This window comes from Cervus canadensis, chromosome 5 (assembly GCF_019320065.1).
Source record: "Cervus canadensis isolate Bull #8, Minnesota chromosome 5, ASM1932006v1, whole genome shotgun sequence".
NCBI lineage: Eukaryota > Metazoa > Chordata > Mammalia > Artiodactyla > Cervidae > Cervus > Cervus canadensis.
Window position 1 is genome coordinate 14784926 of NC_057390.1, and position 19284 is coordinate 14804209.

Genomic DNA, 19284 nt, shown 5'->3' on the forward strand with positions numbered 1-19284 from the left:
GGCTAGATTTATGGCCCAGGATATGATCTATCCTGAAGAAGGTTCTGTGTGCACTTGAGAAAAAGGTGAAATTCATTTAATTGGGATGAAATGTCCTGTAGATAACAATTAGGTCTAGCTGGTCCATTGTATCATTTAAAGTTTTTATTTCCTTGCTAATTTTCTGTTTAGTTGATCCGTCCATAAGTGTGAGTCGGGTATTAAAGTCTCCCACTATTATTGTGTTACTGTTAATTTCCCCTTTCATACTTGTTAGCATTTGCCTTACATATTGCAGTGCTCCTATGTTGGGTGCATATATGTTTATAATTGTTATACCTTCTTCTTGGATTGATCCTTTTATCATTGTGTAGTGTCCTTCTTTGTCTCTTTTCACAGCCTTTATTTCAAATTCTATTTTATCTGATATGAGTATTGCTACTCCTGCTTTCTTTTGGTCTCCATTTGCGTGAAATATCTTTTTCCAGCCCTTCATTTTCAGTCTGTATGTGTCCCTTGTTTTGAGGTGGGTCTCTTGTAGACAGCATATATAGGGATCTTGTTTTTGTATCCATTCAGCCAGTCTTTGTCTTTTGGTTGGGGCATTCAACCCATTTACATTTACGGTAATTATTGATAAGTATGATCCCATTGCCATTTACTTTGTTGTTTTGGGTTTGAGTTTATACATGTTTTCTGTGTTTCCTGTCTAGAGAAGATCCTTTAGCATTTGTTGAAGAGTTGGCTTGGTGGTGCTGAATTCTCCCAGCTTTTGCTTGTCTGTAAAGCTTTTGATTTCTCCTTCATGTCTGAACGAGATCCTTGCTGTCACCCATATTCTTTATGCCTAATCTAGGGCCTTGTCTCTAACAGGGCGCTTCCCGGAGTCCTAGTGTGCTTAGGGTAGGGGCCTGCCCTCAAACCTCGAATATCCCATGTAACAGTTGTGGAAAAATACACCATCATAAATGTAAATAAGTCCCAATGTGGCATATATTTCACTTTTATATATTAACTTTTTTGCTTGTATTTATCTGAAGTTCTCAGCTACTTCTCAACACTGGACTGTTTGGTCAGAAGTTACATTACCAGGGTAGGGAACTTAGGCAGTCAGTTTTGCTCTTTGATGTTTTTAGTCCTGGGAGTCACTTCTCTCTTTTTTTGAATATTTATATATGTATCTGGCTGCATCAGATCTTAGTTGTGTCATTAGTCATCATCGTTGCATTATGTGGCACAAACTCTCTAGTTGTGGCTTGAGGGCTCAGTAGTTGTAGCTCATGGGCTTAGTTGCTCTGTAGCATGTGGGATCTTAGTTTCTGGACAAAGGATTGAACCCATGTCCCCTACATTGCAGGGCAGATTCTCAACCACTGAACAACCAGGGAATTCCTGAGAGTAACTTCTTAGTTGTGATCACTTGGGTGAGAAGGGCTTGTGAAGTTCAGATTCTGCTGTATGACCTCTCTGCTTGGACTGACTTGTTAGATCAGTCCTAATTTAGTCACCCTCAGTATTGATGTCAGCCAGCCATCCTTAAGATGTTCTCACTTTGTTCTCAGTAGGAAGAATCTTTTATGTTTCTTTGTAAAATCTGAAGCCTTTGGGATTTCACTGTTAGTTTCAGTTGAATTCATTCAATACTTTATAGAGCACCTACTATGTTCTGGGTATTCCAAGATGACAAAAAAAAAAATTACCTTTAAGGAGCTTATAGTCTGATACTGTAGACATATGTAGATTCCAAATTCTGTTTGACCAGAAAAATATTTCTCCCTTTGCTGTCCTTCTATAAAGCAGTATTCCACTAGGTTTGTATCTTGTACAGATTCTTTCTCTGAGATCTCTAGGGCTTCCTCCTGTGGCTACACATTTTCATAATAAAAAAAACAAAAACCTGATGTTTGGTTGAAATCAGCCTTATGTGGAAGGATTCAGCTTTTTAACCTGGTAGCATCAGCACTCTTTCCCTTTGACCTCACTTCCTCCAGTCCCATTGGCCTCAGTTACATAAACACCTATTTGACAGTTTAACAACAGCAATTCTTCTCTCTGTGGAGAAACTGTACACAGTTAACTAGTATGATTGTTTACAGAAAATTTTAATGCTGCTAGAAGCTGTTGCAAGTTTTCTTTCTTTCTTCCTAGTAGTGAAACTTCAAGCTTCTTGTTTTTCAATCTGGTTTTCCAGTGGAGGGATTAAGAAGGAACACAAACATTAGTTTAGGGCTTACTGTGTGCCTAACAAAATCCTAGGTACATTTCATATATAATTCTTGAAGGTCATGTATAAATGAAAAACAGACTCTCAACATATTAGTGAGCTTACTCATGGTCATGCCTTTAGTAAGTAGTAGAACTGGTATTTGAACTGTCTTTCTGACTAAAGGCACCTATGTTCTCACAGATCTTCTTGTAGTTGGAAGTCTATAGAATGAATTATGCAACAGAATTTTCTAGGGACATGTTAGGATGGTTTCGGTTGTAAGAGAACCAACATATACTAGCTTAGGCAAAAAAAGGAATTTATAAGTTCATGCAACTGAAACTTGTAGTTGACTAATAATGATAGTCATATCCAGGGGCTGAGATGGTGTCATTTCTCCAAGAGTCAGCCAAGAACACCCCTGAAAGCTTGAGGTTAGTAACCCTGGTGGACTCAAGTCAATTCCATCGTTCTCACAGAAAAGTTCTGAACAGCCTGAGGCATGTGACCTGGCCTCTGATAGGCCCTGCCTCTGTACCACATGGAATGGTTTCTGTTCAGGGAAGAGTAATTCTGTAATCATCAGATCAGAGAATCGATGCCGAGCAGGAAAAGAGCAAGTGCTGTCCAGTGTAGGGTGGGTGTTTAATTTTCTAAATCTGAAGTTGCAAGAGGTATTTTGTTTGACTTACATAATGCTTTGAAAAAAAATCAGAGTAAGCACATTCAGGTGATATCATCTAAAAATCTCGATTTCTTGGCTTCTCTTAAAAAAATCAAATGATGTGGAAACATTGGGCCAAATTCCCACATAATTATGCTAACTGGCTAGAGTCAAGGAGTGGCTTGTTCCTTTTTATGTTCAATTGCCAGCCTACTTTATTCATTCTCAATAATTGGCAAGAATTTCTGGGCATCTTTTTGTGTAACCCTTGCTCTAAACACCACAGATTTTCCTGATAAAGTAAGGAACGTATTATTCTAGCCATAATTAATAATCTTGGCTGACTTTATTTTATGCTGAGATTCACTGTGTATAGTCATTGCTATAAAGTTATATTAAGATTAATAATTATTAATAGTGTGTGGAATTACAAAATAAAATAGATATGTAAGATTCATATGTATATGTGGGTAAGGGAATGGTCTTCAGATTTGCAGGTTCCTATAGGCACCCCAGGTTCGTTGTAGCCATTTGAAGTATGCCTTTGAATGTTTGGGAATGTGTTTTTATCCTACTTAATAGATGTTAAGATGACAAATTTCTTATGTCATGTAAGAACATACATCTGTGTTTTCCAGTAGGGAAGTAGCAACCCATAGCCAGAAATACCAGAGTTTTTCATATTCTGTGGAGATTTCTTCCCACCCACATTTCGATATTGCAGAAGTGATATCAGAAGCCCTTGTGCTTTATTTTTGTTCACTGGGTACATATTTGTTGTTCTTTATTTGGTAATAAATTATATAAATTGACTGGGTAAATGAGGAGGGAAGAGAAAACAGAACATTTTGGAGAAAGTGAGGAAGACTGGGGAATGCCATGTGACTAACTGAAGAAAGGAAATATATTGCCTGCAAGCATTGCCCTTGAGGAAGCTAGGTTTGTTGGCAGGACCGAGAGGTATAAAGTCTTAGGGAGAAATAGTTGACATATCTGAAGAAACTGTGTGTCTTCCCTGATGGCTCAGACAGTAAAGAATCTGCCTGTAATGCAGGAGATTAGGATTCAATCCCTGGGTCAGGAAGATCCCCTGGAGTAGGAAATGGCAACCCAGTCCAGTATTTTTGCTTGGGAGATCCCATGGACAGAAGACCGTGGGGGGCTACAGTCCATGGGGTCACAAAGAAATGGACACAACTGAACAACTAACTTGGGCTTCCCTGGTGGCTTAGATAGTAAAGAATATGCCCTCAATGCGGGAGACCTGGGTTCAATCCCTGGGTTAGGAGGGCTTCCCAGGTGGCGCTAGTGGTAAAGAACCCATCTGCCAGTGCAGGAGACACAAGAGATGTGGGTTCAGTCTCTGAATCAGGAAGATCCCTTAGAGGAGGGCATAGCAACACACTCCAGTATTATTGCCTGGAGAATCCAATGGACAGAGGAGCCTGGCGGGCTATGGTCCATAGGGTCACAACGAGTCAGACATGAATGAAGCTGCTTAGCTTGCACAAACAAACTATGGGATAGGAATGTGAGGAAAAACAAGCAAATTTAGACAAAGCTAAGTCACTGCTTTAGTATTTCTTAACTTCTATAGGAAACTGCCCCACTCTGGCCCTCCAGACCCATCTTCCAATAGATAAAATACCCAGAATTAATATTATTTGTTATTAATAATAGACATTTATAGTTACAGACTTTCCTCTAAGAACCACTTTTACTGCATCCCATAAGTTTTGGCATACTGTATTTTTGTTTACATTTATCTCAAAGTGTTTTCAATTTCCCTGTGATTTCTTTTTTGACTTATTGTTTACTTGACAGTGTGTTGTTTAATTTTCACACATTTGTGAATTTCTCCAATTTGTTTGTTATGATTTCTAATTTCATCACACTGTAGTTGGAGAATATACTTTGTATGACTTCTACACTTTCAGATTGTGGTTTTCGTTCTGTCTTACCTCTGATGGATGAGGATAAGAGGATTGTGAAAGCTTCCTGATGGGAAGGACTGGCTGTGGGGAAAACTGGGTCTTGCTCTAGTGGGCAAGACCATTCTCTACTGAGAATTTACTAATCTTAATTCCAGTTTTCTGCTGATGGCTGGGGCTGTGTTCCCTGCCTGTAGTTTGGCGTATTGGTGACCTCCTCCAAAAGGACTTAGGCCAGGACGCCACACCTCCCAGGACTGCTGCAGTCAGTGCCCCTGACCCCATGGCAGGCCGCTGTCGATCCACACCTCCGCCAGAGACTCCCGACCACTCACTGGCAAGCCTGGCTCAAGTCTCTTGTGGGGTCAGTGCTGCTTTCTCCTGAGTCCTGGTGCACACAAGGTTTTGTTTGTGCCCTCCAAGAGTCTCTGTTTCCCAGTCCTGTGGAAGTTCTGTAATCAAATCCCACTGACGGTCCAAGTAAAATTCCCTGGGGGGTTCTCAGTCCCTTTGCGGAATCCCCAGGTTGGGAAATCTGTTGTGGGGCCTAGAACTTCCGCAACAGTGTGAGGACTTCTTTGGTATAATTGTTCTCCAGTTTGTGAGTCACCTGGCTGGAGGCTGCACTGTGGGGCTAATGGTGACTTCCTCCAGGAGAACTTATTCCACATGCCGCGCCACCCAGGTCTGCTGCTGCTAGAGCCCCTGTCCCAGCAGCAGGCCACGGATGACCCATGCCTTTGCATGAGACACTCAAACACCCAAAGGTGTGTCTGGCTCAGTCTTTTGTGGCGGTCACGGCGCCTTTCCCTGGGTCCTGGTTGCACACAAGGTTTATGTCAAGACTGTATATTTTCATCCTGCTTGTTTAACTTACATGCAGAGTTGTTGTTGTTCAGTTGTTCAGTCATGTCCAACTCTTCGCGACCCCATGGACTGTAGCACACCAGGCTTCCCTGTCCTTCACCATATCTCAGAGGTTATTCAGACTCATGTCACTTGAGTCTGTGATGCCATCCAACCACCTCATCCTCTGTCGTCCCCTTCTCCTGCTTTCTCTTTCCCAGCATCAAGGTCTTTTCCAGTGAGTTATCTCTTCATATCAGGTGGCCAAAAGACTGAGCTTCTACTTTAGCATCAGTCCTTCCAGTGAGTATTCAGGGTTGATTTCCTTTAGGACTGACTGGTTTGGTCTCCTTGCAGTCCAAGGGACTCTCAAGAGTCTTCGCCAACACCATAGTTCAAAAGCATCAGTTCTTCAGCACACAGCCTTCTTTATGGTCCAACTCTCATGTCCCTACATAACTACTGGAAATACCGTAGCTTTGACTATACACTATACAAACCTATATCCAGAGTACATTGTGTGAAATGCCAGGCTGGATGAAGTGATAGCTGGGAGAAATATCAATAACCTTAGATATGCAGATGACACCACCCTTACGGCAGAAAGTGAAGAGAAATTAAAGAGCTTGGTGAAGTTGAAAGAGCAGAGTGAAAAGGTTGGCTTAAAACTCAACATTCAAAAAACTAAGATCATGGCATCTGGTCCCATCGCTTCATGGCAAATAGATGGGGAAACAATGGAAACAGTGACAGACTTTATTTTCTTGGGCTCCAAAATCACTGCCGATGGTGACTGCAGTCATGAAATTAAAAGATGCTTACTCCTCGGAAGAAGAGCTATGACAAACCTAGACAGTATATTAAAAATCAGAGACATTACTTTGCCAGCAAATGTCCATCTTGTCAAAGCTATGGTTTTTCCATTAGTCATGTACGGATGTGAGAATTGGATCATAAAGAAGGCTGAGTGCCAAAGAATTGATGTTGTTAAACTGTGGTGTTGGAGAAGACTCTTGAGAGTCCCTTGGACTGCAAGGAGAGCAAACCAGTCAGTCCTAAAGGAGATCAGTCCTGGGTGTTCATTGGAAGGACTGATGTTGAAGATGAAGCTCCAATACTTGGCCCTTGATGCAAAGAGCAGACTCACTGGAAAAGACCCTGATGCTGGGAAAGACTGACGGCAGGAGGAGAAGGGGATGACAGAGGATGAGATGGTTGGAAGGCATCACTGACTCAATGAACACAAGTTTGAGTGAATTCCTGGAGATGGTGAAGGACAGGGAAGCCTGGTGTACTGCAGTCCATGGGGTCGCAGAGTTGGATGCAACTGAGAGACTGAACAACAACACTTCCAGATTTATTGAGGCTTGTTTTGTGACTTAACACATAGTATATCTCCTGGAGAATGTTCTCTGTGCACTTGAAAATGTTTATTCTACTGTTACTGGACAGAGTTTTCCTTACGTGTCTGGTGGGTCTAGTTGGTTTACAGCATTGTTCACGTCTTCTATTTCTATTTTCTGTATAATTGTTCTATTCATTATTGAAAGTTGAATACTGAAGTCTCCAGATATTTTTTTTCCCTTCAAATCTGTCCATTTTTGCTTCATGTAATTTGGGGCTCTGTTGTTAGGTGAATATAGAATTGTAACTATCGTATCTTCTTGATGGAGTGAATATTTATCATGAAAACATGCCTTTCTTAGTTCTAGTAACAAGTTTTGTCTTAGTTGTATTTTGTCTTAGTGTAGTCACTCCAGCTCTCTTTTTGGTTTTTGTTAACATGATGTGTTGTCTTCCTTTTTATTTGGGGGGGTGTCTGTGTGTTGGGGCGTGCTTTCAACACTTAGGCAGTTAACACCTCTGCTTTAGCATTCGTTAACTGCTTGTGCAAAGCCGCAAGGTCAGCCTGAGGTGAGAGCATAGGCCTTCTCGTATGTTTTCTGAGCATGTGCGTAGCCCCACACATGCATGGACTTCTAGATTCCCACCAATATGTTGGAGTTTTTCAAAGCCCTTATGTATACCTCATTCCCTTGTTTTCCTTTTAAGTGTTTTGATTAGCCTATTGTTTGCCCCAGGTGTTATTTACCACCTCGGCAGCTGCAAGATTAATCAATTGTTTCTAATTGTCTTTGACAAAGTTTTGTCACTGTACAAGTTCAGATTTAGGTTAAATAAAGACAGCTTTGCAAGTGGGCTCTTCCAGGTAACCACTAGACTGTTTTCTGATAATGAGACTTCATAGGAGCTCCAAATCCATTTTGTTCCTTCTGGTGGCTGCTTGGCTGTTAATTTTCGCCATGATAACATGTTGTTCGTTTTCAAGGCCAGTGCAGAGCTGGAGAAGAGGGAATAGGAATGGTACATATTAAAATGACACAGCTTGCTTTCCTTAATAAGACTTGATCATTTTCTTGCATAAACACTCTCTGGACTATTTCAAATCTTTGATTAATTTCAAGAGTTCTGAAAAAGTTGATTCTAACATTTGGCCAGTTTTCTTACTGCTTTTTGGGTGCAAGGAATTTTTGGGGATTCTTACACCACCATTTTTGCTGATGTGAAATAGGAAAAGTATTGAACCTGAAATCAAGGTCCTGTTTTTCAACTATTATCTTTTGGTTTGGGGCTTACCAGTTGATCAAGGAATCTAAACTTGCATTTCTTTGTCTTAAAAATGTGGATGTTATTATCTGCCTCTCAGAATTACTATAGAGATTAAGTGAGATAATACATTTAATAATGTGCTGAATAAAACTAATCTGTGAATCACTATCAGATGGAAGGACACTTAAGGCACTTTAAAGACAAAACTGAATAAAAAGATCATATAATATTGAGGTTTTGATTATGAAAGTAGAGCCACTTTGAATATTTTGGGGAATAAGAGGTTTGCTAAAAGAATTAGGTTCTTCTCACATGATTGTGGGAAGGGAAGTGAAGGTGTAAATGAGGGAGTAAGAGGATCAGGGAAAGAATCACTTACCATCCACTTGAAGCATTGGCACAAGTAAGTCAGACCTTACGGGGAGATCTGAGAAGCCAGAAATGTCTAGCCATTGAAATGGGAGGATGCATCAGGAACTTGTGCAGAGATCTGTGGAAAGCTGTTGGATCTGTATAGCAGTGCTCTGTGGTCCCCAGTAAAGTGTCTAATGGTGTGCCCAGGGTTCCTCTTGGTTGGCATGGCCAGCAAGTGGAAAGCCAAGAAGGACACATAGTCAAGCTGGGATCTGCAGGACATCTCTGCATCTTGTTTAATGTCATATTTCACCATGACAAGGGCCCTCCCTGGTGGCTCAGATGGTTAAGAATCTCCCTGCAATGCTGGAGACCTGGCTTCAATCCCTGGCTTGGGAAGATCCCCTGGAGAAGGAAATGGCAACTCACTCCAGTATTCTTGCCTGGATAATTCCATGGACAGCAGGAGCCTGGCAGGCTACAGTCCTTGGGGTCGCAAAGAGTCTGACACAACTGAGCAACCCACACACACTTATCCATGACAGCCTTCCAGGAGTGAAGGATGTTTGTTGCTTTACTTCTGCCATTCAGATCCTTAGCAAGTTTCCCTTCTCACCCACTCTAACACGAAATCAGAAGGAAAAGAGACTTTAGGAGACATACTTCCCAGATTAAGCAAGTACATAGCATAATCCAGTACATATGATTGTGCAGTGGTTTAACCCTTTTACTTGAAAGTTTGCTTATGTGGAAAGTGCCAAATTCTAATAGGTCCAGAGTATTGCATTGTATTGTATTTATTTATCTTTTTTTGACTACACTTCTTGGCATGTAGGATCTTAGTTCCCCAAAAAGGGATCAAATTTACTGGACTGCCAGGGAATTCCCAGGCCCAGAATATTTTAGAGATTGTGTTACGTAGGTAATGAAGAATTTCTGACTTGAGGGAAAACTATAGCTTCTTCAAAAGAGGTTCAGATAGTGAAGCATTCTGAGAGGATGTAAGAGCAAAAATAACTAGAAATAATAAAAATATACAAACATTTATTTTACATACCTTGTTTTAGTAGATGAATTCCTTGTAGGGAACATATCAAGTAAATTTTTACAAACTGAAAATTTTCTTAATAGCAAGTTACAGTGTTAAGTGTATGTAATTTCCAGTTGGTTTTTGGTTGACATTGGCTCATAATTTTTTAGTTTCTTGTGTTTTATTAGCATGATGTCATCAAGACTGTTAAGGTCTAATGGGATGGTGAGACATTCAAGGTCCATGCAGACTGAATTACACTATAAGTCCATGTAATTCTGAGGAGAGATAGGGAAAGTCCACTTCTTTCTGTGCTACTTCAAACCCACCGCATTTGATGGTTGTCTGGTTTTTGGGTAGAGAAAAGCATATTTGCTATTATCAGTCCCTGCTTGGCATATGTCAGGGGCTGTGATGATTTGCTCCAGTAAAATGGAACAGTAGCTATAATTAGAGCACCATTACATTTTGTTTATAATAATCTATGACACTTCCCAGGACCCGTCTGTGTTCTCAGTTTAAATCACGTGCAAACACACACACTTTGCAGTGTTTCTCAGGTTTTTGGTAGTGGCACACATTTCTGTAGTTTACATTAAAAAAGAATTTCTCTTTTAATGAGAAGAAGCAACTTCAAAGGCTTTCACTTGGCCCTTTATTCCAAAGTAGCCCTCACTGTGGGCTCTGCTGCTTGCTGAATGTATGTGATTTCACCTCTGTATTCAAACAGTAACTACTGGGTGGGTTCAGAACTTCCTAGGCCTGTAGGGGATGGACTAACTCCCTAAACCTACCAAGTCAACATGGTGACAGTCTGAGTCCTCAGGGCTTAGTGTAGCTAAGAGCTAGTCAGCCCTGAAAAGAGTAGGTATTTCTTTTTCCTCAGGATACTGTTACCTGTTCAATGATTATAATTACCTTTTGGGGAAGGCTGAGGGTGAAGAATTATGGTATATACTTATTACATTACCACAGGGTCCTTTCTCACTAGTATTGGGTTGCTTACTTATTATTTATTTGTATGTTTATAAAAGACTCTGAGTGTGTGAAGTGACTCAGGGATAGGAATTTGGTGAAGGTCAGTGTTTTAGCGGGTTATTCAGGTCAGACATCTGGTTTCCAAACCTAAATTTTTTCAAGTCTCAGAAAGATCAAGTTTGTCCTCAGTTGGCTATTTATCTAGTTTGGTTCAAAACCGTCATGATCAGTTGGTCATCACTTTGATCCATGCTAGTCTGACCATTCTATCTACCATTCTGGCTGTGCCTGTTACAAAGGAAAATGGTCATCTTTCACCTAGAGGTTCAGTGCTATGAGTAAGTGTCTACTACCTTGACTTTTAATCATTACCATTGAAATCAGGAAACTCATTTCAACAGAAGGACTCTCAGCTTCACCCTTAGTTTACACTGGACATCTACATAGCACTTTTCAAAATGCTGGTACTTTCATGTACAATGTATTTCTTCAAGTCAGAGTGAAAGAAATAACCCCTTGACCCTCATGGGGACACAGGTAGGGTGGGTGAACAGGTCACAAATGATAAATTAACAATAACCTTTTCTTCTGAGTTGTTGTATTCTTTCTTCATATTACACCAAGACATTTTTGGCATCTCAGCTTTACTTTTGGTCATGTTTGTATCTAGATTTTAGTCAAACAGTTGAGCAAAATAGTTTGGAACCATCCCCAGCTACTCAAGCACTGTCAACCAAAATCTTCTGATGAGTATCTAAATTCAGCTGATTTAAAATTATAATCCTCTTTGTCTATGATCTAGCCCCCTTAGAATCTTTTTCCCATGGTCTCAAGGTTTTCTCTCTAGAAAGTAACAAAATCTTGCAGTTATTTTGGGTATATATCTATAAGTTTGGTGACAGTGGGGGTGTGACGGGCGGTGCTAGGTATTAGGGAAATTGGCATGCTCTTGCAAGGTAACTCCCTGAGGTATAGTTGTTACATTGTCCTTAAGCAGGTAAGTAAGACAGGTAGCACCTGTCTTATCAGACAGAGGAGGATTGCATCTGCTGGCATAGGAAACTCCATAGAGTTTGGAGGTTTTCTTTTACCTGAGTCATCTCAAATGTCCCCACTTAAAAATTCTTGTGTCTGCAATCAAAAAATGGGCCAAAGAACTAAACAGACATTTCTCCAAAGAAGACATACAGATGGCCAACAACCACATGAAAAGATGCTCAACATCACTCATTATCAGAGAAATGCAAATCAAAACCACAGTGAGGTACCATTACACACCAGTCAGGATGGCTGCTATCCAAAAGTCTACAAGCAATAAATGCTGGAGAGGGTGTGGAGAAAAGGGAACCCTCTTACACTGTTGGTGGGAATGCAAACTATTACAGCCACTATGGAGAACAGTGTGGAGATTCCTTAAAAAACTGGAAATAGAACTGCCATATGACCCAGCAATCCCACTTCTGGGCATACACACCGAGGAAACCAGATCTGAAAGAGACACGTGCACCCCAAATGTTCATCGCAGCACTGTTTATAATAGCCAGGACATGGAAGCAACCTAGATGCCCATCAGCAGATGAATGGATAAGGAAGCTGTGGTACATATACACCATGGAATATTACTCAGCCGTTAAAAAGAATTCATTTGAACCAGTCCTAATGAGATGGATGAAACTGGAGCCCCTATACAGAGTGAAGTAAGCCAGAAAGATAAAGAACATTACAGCATACTAACGCATATATATGGAATTTAGAAAGATGGTAACGATAACCCTATATGCAAAACAGAAAAAGAGACACAGAAATACAGAACAGACTTTTGAACTCTGTGGGAGAATGGGAGGGTGGGATATTTCAAAAGAACAGCATGTATACTATCTATGGTGAAACAGATCACCAGCCCAGGAGGGATGCATGAGACAAGTGCTCGGGCCTGGTGCACTGGGAAGACCCAGAGGAATCGGGTGGAGAGGGAGGTGGGAGGGGGGATCGGGATGGGGAATACGTGTAAATCTATGGCTGATTCATATCAATGTATGACAAAAAAAAAAATAAATAACAAAAATAAAAAAAAATAAAATAAAATATATTTCGGATAAGAAAAAAAAATAAATAAATAAAGTGGAAAAAAAAAAAAAACTGGAAATAGAACTGCCATATGACCCAGCAATCCCATTCCTGGGCGTACACACCGAGGAAACCAGATCTGAAAGAGACACATGCACCCCAGTGTTCATCGCAGCACTGTTTATAATAGCCAGGACATGGAAGCAACCTAGATACCCATCAGCAGATGAATGGATAAGGAAGCTGTGGTACATATGCACCATGGAGTATTACTCAGCCATTAAAAAGAATTCATTTGAATCAGTTCTAATGAGATGGATGAGTTCTTCACAGAGTGAAGTAAGCCAGAAGGATAAAGGCCAATGCAGTATACTAACGCCTATATATGGAATTTTAAAAGATGGTAATGATAACCCTATATGCAAAACAGAGAAAGAGACACAGGTGTACAGAATAGACTTTTGGACTCTGTGGGACAAGGCAAGGGTGGGATGTTCAGAGAGAACAGCATCGAAACAAGTATATTATCAAGGGTGAAACAGATCACCAACCCAGGTTGGATGCATGAGACAAGTGCTCAGGCCTGGTGCACTGGGAAGACCCAGAGGGATGGAATGGGGAGGGAGGGGAACGGGATGGGGAACATATGTAAATCCATGGCTGATTCATGTCAATGTATGACAAAAACCACTACAATATTGTAAAGTAGTTAACCTCCAACTAATAAAAATAAATGAAAAAAAAAATTCTTGGGTCAGGCTCTTTTGTAATCAGTGTCCCCTTCTCCTGGCCATGATGAAGTAACTGATACTAGAGTAACCCTCTTGCTTTAAACAACTTAAAATTATCATTGGTATGTAACAAACCACATCAAAATACAGTGGCTTAAAACAATAGCAGCCTTTTATCTCTCATTGTTTCTATAGAATAGAAATTGAGGAAGACAGCTTGTGACATGAGAAAGGTGAGATGATACAATATTAAGTGTAAATGAACTTAGATAAATTAAAGATGTGCATGAGTAGCCCTAGAGCAATCATGAAAATTTTAATTAAATGATCAAAAGCCAAGAGGCAATAGAAGAAACAAAATGAATGGCTAAAGATTGAGGGCAGGAGGAGAAGGGGGTGACAAAAGATGAGATGGTGGATGGCATTATCGACTCAATGAACATGAGTTTGAGCAAACTCTGGGAGATAGCAAAGGACAGGGAAACCTAGTGTGCTGCAGTCCATGGGATTGCAAAGAGTCGGACACAACTGAGCGACTGAACAACAGCAAAGCATATGTGATTAACCCCATCAAATGCCCTAACTTTTACATAGAACTCACGCAACTGAATTCATTCTGTATCATAATTCAACAATCCTACAAGAGCAGTGCTTGCATCTGACTGTTGGCTATTGGTACCAGCTTGGCAGCTATGAGGAAAAAAGAAATTCTTTTAGGAGATTGCCTGGTTCTCTGACCCTGAGGACTTAAAACACTGAGTGTCATTTTCTTTTTTGTGCTGTCCAGTTCACTTAGAAACAGTCTTGTGCTCTTTCACAATGTCCTATCACTAAAACCACAAAAGCCTTGATTAGATAGGTTCTTCATTCTAAATTATTGTGGATATAATTTAAGCAGTCCCTTCCTCACTGGATGTCATGGACTACTGATGTTAAACCCTGTCATAATCACTGGCTCCCCATTGTTTTCAAATCTTACCAGATCAGATCACCAGGCACAAAGTTTCACTTTTTTCAGGAGTGTATTGTCTGTAATTACTTCTGTACCCAGTTACTGTAATGGTCATTATTTAATTGCAGACCACAGAATCCACTCTAACAGTTTAAAGCAGAAGTGAGAGAGTGTGGGTATAAAATTTCAGTGCCATGTTGCCAAAAGAGATGCCTTCAACTACGCTGTAAGGTAGTAAAAATCCTGCTGTTGTACAGTCTGTTACGCACAATTTGGCTGAATACATATACATATACATAGAATATAAAATATATTGAAATGTATTGAAAAATCAATGTATTGCATATAGAATTACAGTTATATACATTAATAGCTATTGTATTATCTATGAATAAAGGAATTACATGAATTATATTTGAAAACTTCATTTTTATTTTAACTGTTTAGGACTTAGAACTGTTTTCCCATAGAATCTGTTTTATGAATTCTGGTTTCGTTTTCAGACTAGGCCTAAAAGACCTACATAACCCGTGCTGTATCAAAAACACAAAAGAGACGGCATCCAAAGACACATTGAGAAACACAGCTGTCTTTTAAAAAAATCTCACAAAAAGTCGACTGCCCAAGAATTAGAGATATGTTGAAAATAAAATACACAGACTTTAAGATTGCCAGCCACTCAGGGTGGGCAAGGTCTGATCTACCGTTTTGGCTCCCAGAGGCTGGCTTCCTGGATTGCTTTACCCTCTAGCTACTCCCGTGGCTTTCTTGGCGTGTTTGGTGACCCCACTGCTGTTACGTGAAGCTCTTTGTATGAGGATGGAAAGTAGAGCTAACACCCTGCTTCTTGCTGTCTGTTGAAATTAATCAGAAATGGACTTGGGTGGGGGAATTGGGGAAGATGTTTTAACAAGTCCCGAGTTAGCTTGTGACAAGGTGAATCTGAATTGTGGACACATGAGACTTAATGCCCAAGCTGTGTATTGAGGATGGCCTGTAATTTCTAAAGTGAATAGACTGTCTGGAAGCAGATAGGTCTTGTGTCGGCAGGTTTTATCTGTGAGGCGAAGTGTAGTTTGATTAAGAGGCAGGTGTTTAACAGTGCCTATTAAATTGTACACTCTTCCTTCTTTCGTAAATTTTTCAGCAATCCCAGGCTCCCCGAGCAAAGCATTTAAAAAAAAGGGAAAACATACTATTCAGTCCTGTTGGGTGGAGGTGATTTAAAGGTTCTGCTTTAACAAATGGTCACAGTGGTGACAGCTGGAACAAGGGAGCAGGAAAAGGGGGAGCTGAATGATGCCCCCCAGTATCATGAAGTCATCTCTCCTTGATGCCTTTCCTGGAGGATTCACATGCCAGCAAAGCATGTTCACCTCTTACTTCTTTTCTTTTTTCTTTTAAGAATTTGTTTATTTATTTATTTTTATTTTTGGCTGTGCTGGGTCTTCGTTGCTATGCGAGGGCTTTCTCTAGTGGCGGCAAGCAGGCTTCTCATTGTGGTGGCTTCTCTGTTGCAGAGCATAGGTTTTAAAGCTTCAGTAGTTGCGGCATACAGGCTTCGTTGCTCCGGGAAATGTGGGATCTTCCCAGACCAGGGATTGAACCCGTATCAGGGAAGCCCCACCTTATACTTCTTGTTCCTCAGTTACTTGGTACCATATTTATCTTCTTTTGTTCCTTTCTTTTTCGGCCTGTGTCCTAGATGCATGAAATAAGCAGATCATCTCAAACTTTGAAAATAAAATTTTGGGTCATGTGACACAAAAGACTGTATAATGTGCTGAAAAATAGGCATTGGTCACTGTTCAGCAATTTATTTATTTTTGTTGTTTTCTCTAGGCAGAAGAAATCCTGAGGAAAGAGCTGGAGAAAAAGGAAACGCCAAGTCTATACTGCTTGCTCGGAGATGTCCTTCGAGACCACTCTTACTATGACCAGGCCTGGGAGCTGTCTCGACATCGCAGCGCTCGAGCCCAGCGCTCCAAAGGCCTCCTCCACCTGCGAAGCAGGGAGTTCAAAGAATGTGTGGAGTGCTTCGAACGCTCAGTGAAGATTAATCCCATGCAGGTTAGACAGTTCATAAATCCTCGTCTGCTCGCATCATTTCTACTTTTCTTTAATTTTGATTCTTACTGAATGAATACCCATTTTCTGTCGTAAAGACTGGTGAGCTCATCTCTGGGCTAAGAACCTAGACTCTGATACACTTTCTGCTTGTCGCCAAAAGTGGACAGGTTGATTTTCTCTTACTTGCTTTCTTTTGTGTTTCTGTTATTAACTTTTCTGTTTCATTGTGTTATTTTTCTCTGTTAACTGTCCTTAACACAAATACAACTAGTAAAGTTGGGGTCCATTCTGAGTAGATATTCCAGGAAGGCAGTGAATGATTGTCAGAGTTACAGACAGTGTAGGACTCTTCAAGTAATTGCTGATGTCAGTAATGAAAAAAAAAACTTTCATATAATTAAAGTAACATATAGAATGGATAGTTGATCATTTTAGGAAAAAATGTCTATATTTGTATTACAAATACAGAGATATTTTAAATTGTTTAACATTTTTCAAGGTTTGAAAAGTAATACAAAAGAAACCTGGATATTTAAAATAAGTAAGCGACAAGATAAATCCATAGGTGAGGACCTGATTTTGAGGAGAAAGAGATCAACTTGTTTTGTATTATTGATACTCAGTTAGTAAAATGATTTTAGTCCCAGGAACAGTGTTTTTTCTTTTAACCAGACTTTCTTAATGACTGCCTTCCCAATCACCAAAGTCACATATAACTAAACCATGCTCCTGATAAACATGCACACTGACTTGATTTAATTTTAGTTATAATAGTAACTTAGAGTCAGCTACCTTTGCTGATGAAGGTCCGTATCATCAGAGCTATGGTTTTTCCAGTAGTTATGTATGGATGTGAGAGTTGGACCATAAAGAAGGCTGAGCGTTGAAGAATTGATGCTTTTGAATTGTTCTGAAGAAGAATTGTTCTGGAGGGACTCCTGAGATTCCCTTGGACTGCAAAGAGATCAAACCAGCCATTCCTAAAGGAAATCAACCCGGAATATTCTTTGAAAAGACTAATGCTAAAGCTGAAGCTCCAATGCTTTGGCCACCTGATGCAAAGAGTCAACTCATTGGAAAAGACCCTGATGCTGGGAAAAATTGAAGGCAGGAGGAGAAGGGGACTACAGAGGATGAGATAGTTGAATGGTATCACTGACTCAATGGACATGAGTTGTGCAAAATCTGAGAGATAGTGAAGGACAGGGAAGCCTGGCATGCTGCAGTCCATGGGATCGAAAAGGGTTAGACACGACTGAGTGACTGAACAGCAATAGTCAGCTACTAGTGTTTACTGAGCACTTACAATGAGCCAGTGCCTCATTAGGCGTTTTGCCAGTATTTGGACCCAGTCTGACTCCAGAATGAATGTACACTCTTTTTTTTTTTAAGTGGTAAAAAGCCTGTAGCATAAAATTTACCATCTTAACCATTTCTAAGTGTGCAGTTCAGTAGTGTGAAGTACATTCACTTGTTGTGTAGCTATTGCAGCACTACCCATCTCTACAGCTTTTTTTCATCCTTCAGAACTGAAACTCTGTACCCAGTAAACAAAAGCTCCCAATTTTCCTCCCATAACTCCAGCCCCTGAGACCACTCTGCTCTCTGTCTCTGAATTTGGCTCGTCTAAGAAACTCGTATGAGTGGAGTCATACAGTATTTGTCCTTTTGTGGCTAGCATATTTCACTTAGTGTCATATCCTCATGGTGCATCCATGTTGTATCATCTGCCAGACTTTTCTTTCTTTGAAGGCTGAATAACACTCCAGTGTATGTCCACACCAGTTTTTATCCATTCATTTGTTGATGGCCACTGGGCTGTTCCTCCCTCCTGACAGTTGCAAATAGTGCTGTGATGAATGAGGTTGTACAGAAACGGTCACTTTTGAAGTGGGTAGATGCAAGGCATGTCTTTTGGTAGCAACCGTCCAATAGATGTGCACACTTTTATTTTTTTTTTTTTGCTGTACCGTGAAGCTTGCAGGATCTTAGTCCTCTGACCAGGGATTGAACCCCAAGCCATGGTAGTGAAAGTGCTGAGTCCTGATCCCTGGACCACCAGAGAATTCCCTTGGGGCATATCTTTTTCATTAAAAAAAAATCAGGAAACATTTTTTTATGACAGTTTGCACCAATTGCTTACTTCCTTCACTCTAGACAGTGAATACAATGCAGCTTTTCCCAGTCTGTGGGCTGTGAGAGGCCTGGAGAAGAGAGGAAGACAGGTATAGAGCACCAGCAGAGAGTGGCAGTTGCATTTCTCGGCAAGGACACTCAACATGGAGTTGGTTTTTGTTGCCAGCTTGCTCCAACTCAGAGGTTCTCAACTGGGGATGATTTTGACCCCGGGTCCTTTGGCAGTGGGAAGTGAAGGGGTGCATTGCTGACATCTAGTGGGTAGGGACCAGGGATGCTGTTAAACATCCCATAAGGCTTAGCACAGCCCCCCCACAATAAAGAATTATTCAGGCTAAAATGCCAGTAGGGCCAAGGTTGAAAAACCCTACACTAACTTGATTATCACTGGACTCTGTTTTTTTTAGTAGAAACTAGAACTCATTATTGTGTTATTAAAATTTTACTCTTAGGGAAAACTGTATCATATCTTTGCTTATCTGCTTAAAGTTTACTCAGTCACAGCTGCCATAAGAGGTGGGGAAAATAAATTCCCTCAGTTAGCCTCCATCATCTGAGTTAAATCAGCACCACCTACCTTACACACATGAATTATTTTCTGAGCACATAGTCTCTGTTTAACATCCACCCTTAACATTGTCCTCCTGCCTCCCTGGCTACGCCTTCTCCTTTTTTTTTTTTTTCCGGCTGGTTCCTAGGTCTTAGTCCTCGAGCTTTTTTTCTGTCTACA

General features: G+C 40.5%; 1 protein-coding gene across 1 annotated transcript in view; it reads left to right on the top strand.

The window, feature by feature from the left end:
* Positions 1-19284, top strand: part of TTC27 (tetratricopeptide repeat domain 27) — a 164454-nt gene that overhangs the window by 95047 nt on the left and 50123 nt on the right. The window contains exon 13 of the mRNA XM_043468286.1: positions 16191-16418. Within this exon, the coding sequence (XP_043324221.1) occupies positions 16191-16418 (228 nt within the window). The remainder of the gene's footprint in view (positions 1-16190; positions 16419-19284) is intronic.